General features: G+C 72.3%; 1 protein-coding gene across 1 annotated transcript in view; it reads left to right on the forward strand.

Moving 5' to 3' along the window:
• Positions 1-281: 281 nt before the first annotated feature.
• The window catches only part of AMHR2 (anti-Mullerian hormone receptor type 2), an 8,833-nt gene continuing 4,688 nt past the window's right edge, over positions 282-4,426 (forward strand). Inside the window, exons 1-9 of the mRNA XM_027910651.1 lie at positions 282-480; positions 701-790; positions 1,185-1,294; positions 1,729-1,953; positions 2,545-2,659; positions 2,754-2,914; positions 3,078-3,225; positions 3,306-3,442; positions 3,879-4,055. Coding sequence (XP_027766452.1) covers positions 282-480; positions 701-790; positions 1,185-1,294; positions 1,729-1,953; positions 2,545-2,659; positions 2,754-2,914; positions 3,078-3,225; positions 3,306-3,442; positions 3,879-4,055 — 1,362 coding nt within the window. The remainder of the gene's footprint in view (positions 481-700; positions 791-1,184; positions 1,295-1,728; positions 1,954-2,544; positions 2,660-2,753; positions 2,915-3,077; positions 3,226-3,305; positions 3,443-3,878; positions 4,056-4,426) is intronic.

The following is a 4,426-nucleotide window of genomic DNA, read 5'->3' on the forward strand; positions in this document are numbered from 1 at the left end:
GGTCCCGGGGAGGGGAGTGCCAGGCATTGGGGGGGTCCCAGAATAGGGGAGTCCCAGAGAGGGGAGTGCCAGGCATTGGGGGGGTCCCAGAATAGGGGGGCTCCCAGTGCCAGGCATGAGAGGTCCCGGATAGGGGGATTTTGGGGGGGAGAGGTACCGGGGAGGGGGGTGCCAGGCACGGGAGGGTCCCAAACAAGGGGGTCCTACCTGTCCCCCTGCCCCATCCCCGCCTCGAGGTGCCCCCCCCGAGCATCTCCGGGGTAGCCTCGGTGACGGTGACGATGTCCCCAGGCTGCTGGGGGGGTGGGGGGGCCGCCTGCCCTTCGCCCACCTGCGCCCCCAGCCCCGCGGGACCCCCCGGCGGTGCCGTCCTCGTGTGCCTGTGCCACGGCCACCTCTGCAACGGGAACACCACGGCGACAGCGACAGGGACAGGGACGGGCACGGCCGTGGGGCTGGGGGGACCCCAGCAGGGCCCAGGTACGGGGGGAGCACTGGAGGGGGGGGGCGGGTGGGACCCACCGGGAGGTGGGGGGGGGGGTTGTGGGGGACACTCGAGGGTGGGACCTGGGACTCACAGGGGGGGCTGGGGAACTCATGGGATCCCCTAAAAAGGCCCCCCATCCCCACCCCGGCCACCTGAGTCCCCACCAGGTGTGTATGGGGGGGGGCCCTGTGTCACCTCAGCCTCTGTCCCCAGTGCCCGGCCCGGGGGGGTCCGCGGGGACCCTGTGGCTGTGGGGGGCCGGCTCCCTCCTCCTCATCCTCCTCACCTGTCTGGGCATCCTCGGTAGGGACTGGGACACGGAGGGGGGTGGGGGGGACCCCCCGGGCACAGGCACCCCCTACCCCGTGTCCCCTGGGTGTCCCCAAATGCCACATCCCTGATGTCCCCAGGGTGCGAGTCTCCCGGGGTGGGGGGGCTGGGGGGGTCCCCAAGTGTTGTGTCACCCTGTCCCTGGGGTGGGGTGGGGGTCCCTGCTGTCCTGGGGACCCCTCGGTGGGTGGGGTGTCCCCAGGGTGCAGGAACCCTCAGATATGGGGGTCCCCCTGTCCCCCCAGGTGGGGGCCCGGGGGTCCCTGGTGTCCTCAGGCCCTGTCCCCCTGACTGATGGGGGGGTTCCTGGGTGGGGGCGTCCCCGGATTGGGGTGTCCCCGGTGTCCCCCCCCTGTCCCCCATCCAGGGCTGCGACGGACAAGGACCCACACGGGGCAGCCACCCCGGGGGGGCCGGAGAATCGGGGTCACCCCAGAGCCCCCCAGCCCGGACCTGCCTGCGCTGCACTTCCTGCAGGTGCGGGGCACCTGTGGGTGGGGGAGGGACCCAACACAGGGGGCACCCAACATGGGGGGCACCCAACGGGGCACTTATGGGGCAAAGGGCACCCAAAAAGGGGGGGAAACCACTCTGGGGAGGGACAATCATGGGCAAGGGGCATCCACCCAGGGCGGGCACCCAAGTGGGAGGGCAGTTAAAGAGAGGATGCTGGAGGGGGGGAGGGCACCCATGGTGGGTGTGTGACGGGATTAGGGGATCACCCGTGGGGGTGGCACAACGAAACACGGGGCTGAGAGTGCCCAGGGGTGCCCAGGGTGTGGGACACTGGGACCGGGCACACCCGCGGGTGCCTGGTGGGGGATGAGGGATGAACATCCTTGTGTGTTGGGGTACCTGGGGTTGGGGACACCCAGTCCCGACCGCGTGTGTATCCCCCCCCACGGGGGCAGGTGCTGCAGTCGGGGCGTTTCTCGGCGGTCTGGAGGGGGACCCTTCGCCAGCGGCCCGTGGCCATCAAGGCGTTCGCGGCGGGAGCCCGCGGGCGCTTCGCGGCAGAACGGGCCGTGCACGCCCTGCCCCTGATGGAGCACGACAACGTGGCCCGCCTGCTGGGCACCAGGGGAGCCGGGCCCCGCGCCCGCGGGGGGCTCCTCGTCCTGCAGCTCTACCCGGCCGTGAGTCCCGCGGGGGGCACGGGGGGCACGGGGGAGCGGAGGGGGAGTGTGCAAGGCACGGTGGGTGCAGAGGTTGCTGGGGGATGCCCAAGTGTGCCTGGGTTGGGGGGGGGGGGGGGGGGGGGGGGGGGGGGGGGGGGGGGGGGGGGGGGGGGGGGGGGGGGGGGGGGGGGGGGGGGGGGGGGGGGGGGATGCACAGGCGTGTCCAGACGTGCATAGATGTGCACAGGCGTGCTCGGGTGTGCCCGGGCATGAATAGGCGTGCCTGGGAGTGAATAGGTGTGTACAGGTGTGCCTGGGCGTGAATAGGTGTGTACAGGTGTGCCTGGGAGTGAATAGGTGTGTACAGGTGTGCCCGGGCATGAATAGGTGTGCCCGGGCGTGTATGGGCGTGAATAGGCTTGCCTGGGCGTGTCTGGGCATGCCTTGGCGTGCCCAGGTGTGAATAGGTGTGCCCAGGTGTGCCCAGGTCATGGAGGTGCCTGCCCCGTTTGGGCCTCTGCTGGGCACACCCCCATAACAGGGGGGTGAGGTGAGGGGGGTTGCCCAGTGTGCCCACCCGTGTCCCCCCCCCCCCCCTTGTGTCCCCAGGGGTCCCTGCGCCACTTCCTGGGGCAGCACGTGGGCACCTGGGTGGGCAGCGTGCGCCTGGCGCTGTCCCTGGCCCGCGGCCTGGCCTTCCTGCACCAGGAGCTCTGGCGTGACGGTGAGCGCGGCACCCCCGCCCCGAGCTCTGCTGGGGGGGGGTTCCCCCCCACCCTGAGCCTCCCCCAACCCCGAGCTCCTCCATCTCCCTCCAGGACTGTACAAGCCCAGCGTGGTGCACCGGGACCTGAGCAGCCAGAACGTGCTGGTGAGGGAGGACGGGACCTGCGCCATCGGCGACTTCGGGCTGGCGCTGGCGCTGCCGCCGCGCGCCCAGGACGGCACCGGGGCCCGGCACGCCGTGGCCATCCGCAAGGTGGTGGGGTGGGGCGGGATGGGATGGGGTGGGATGGGATGGGATGGGGATGGGACCCCCCAACACGGCCGGCAGGGTCGTGCCCGAGCTTGGCGCCCACGTGCCCCCCTACCCCCCGGTGCCCCCCGACCCTGCACGGTGCTCACGGCCCCGGCGGGCGCAGGCGGGCACCCAGCGGTACCTGGCGCCCGAAATCCTGGACGAGAGCCTGGACCTGCGGGCCTGGGGCCGTGCCCTGCGCCAGGCCGACGTCTACGCCCTGGCACTGCTGCTCTGGGAGATCCTGTCGCGCTGCCAGGCCCTCAGCCCCGGTGAGCACCCCTGGGGATCCCCCCTGTCGCTCCCTGCAGACCCCCCCCCCGGCCCCGCTGACCCCCTCCCTGCCCCACAGGAGCCCCTGTGCCAGCGTTCCAGCTGGCCTACGAGGCGGAGCTGGGCTCCAGCCCCACGGGGGCTCAGCTCCGGCGCTTGGCCGCGGACGAGCGGCGGCGGCCGCTCATCCCCCCCTCCTGGCACCAAACCCCCCAGGTCAGACCCCCGGGGGGCACCCCCTGATTGGGTGCCTGAGGGTGCCCATGGGTGGGGGTGACCCCGTGGGGGTCGATGCCCAGAGGGTCTCAGGGGTGTGCAGGGTGACCCAGGGTGCCCATGGCCAAGGAGGGGGCCCTGCCTTGGTGCCCAGGGGTGCCTGGGGGTGCCCAGGGGTGCCCCTTCCCAGGGGAGGTCCCCTCCTGGGTGCCCAGGGGTGCTGAGGGTGCCAGAGGTGTCCCCACCCAGGGTGGGTGTCCCAGTTTAGGGGATGTCCCTCTTTGAGGGTGCCAGAGGTGTCCCCACCCAGGGTGGGTGTCCCAGTTTGGGGGATGTCCCTCTTTGAGGGTGCCATGCCGGGTGGGATACCCTGGGCATGGGGGTGTTCCCCCTTCCCCCCTGAGCCCATGGTGGTGTTGGGGGGGTCGTCCCACAGCCCGGGGGGGCTCTGCCGGAGCTGTTGGAAGATTGCTGGGACCCCGACCCCGAGGCGCGGCTCTCGGCCGAGCGGGCGCTCCAGCGGCTGCAGCGCCTGGCTGCGGGTCCCGCGCCCCTTCCCGCGCCCCCCACGGCCACGGGGGACCCCGGCCCGCGACCACCCCCCCTTCGCCAGGTACGTGCGGGGAAAACGGAAGCACCGGGGGGGGAAATGGGGGGGGGGAACTCGGGAGCGCCAGGGGGAGGAGCCACAGTTCGACCACGCCCCTGGGGCACGAAATAGGCCCCGCCTATAGGGAGGAGCCTCTCGCTAAGCCCCGCCCCCGCTTCCTGCCGGGAGGGGCCGCGGCCGGAGAGCAGGTGGGAGCGGAGACCCCGAACCCCCCCGATCCACCCCCTGTGCACCTCAAACCCAGCCCGCACCCTGTTCTGCGCCCCAAAGTCCCCCTGTGCACCCCAAACTCCCCCCGCACCCCGTTCTGCACCCCAAAGTCCCCCTGTGTACCCCAAACCTCCCCTGTGCACCCCAAACTTCCCCTGTACACT

The sequence above is a fragment of the Empidonax traillii genome, unplaced genomic scaffold, assembly GCF_003031625.1.
Source record: "Empidonax traillii isolate 1590-97213 ecotype Southwest subspecies unplaced genomic scaffold, ASM303162v1 scaffold4048:size20255, whole genome shotgun sequence".
Taxonomy (NCBI): Eukaryota; Metazoa; Chordata; class Aves; order Passeriformes; family Tyrannidae; genus Empidonax; species Empidonax traillii.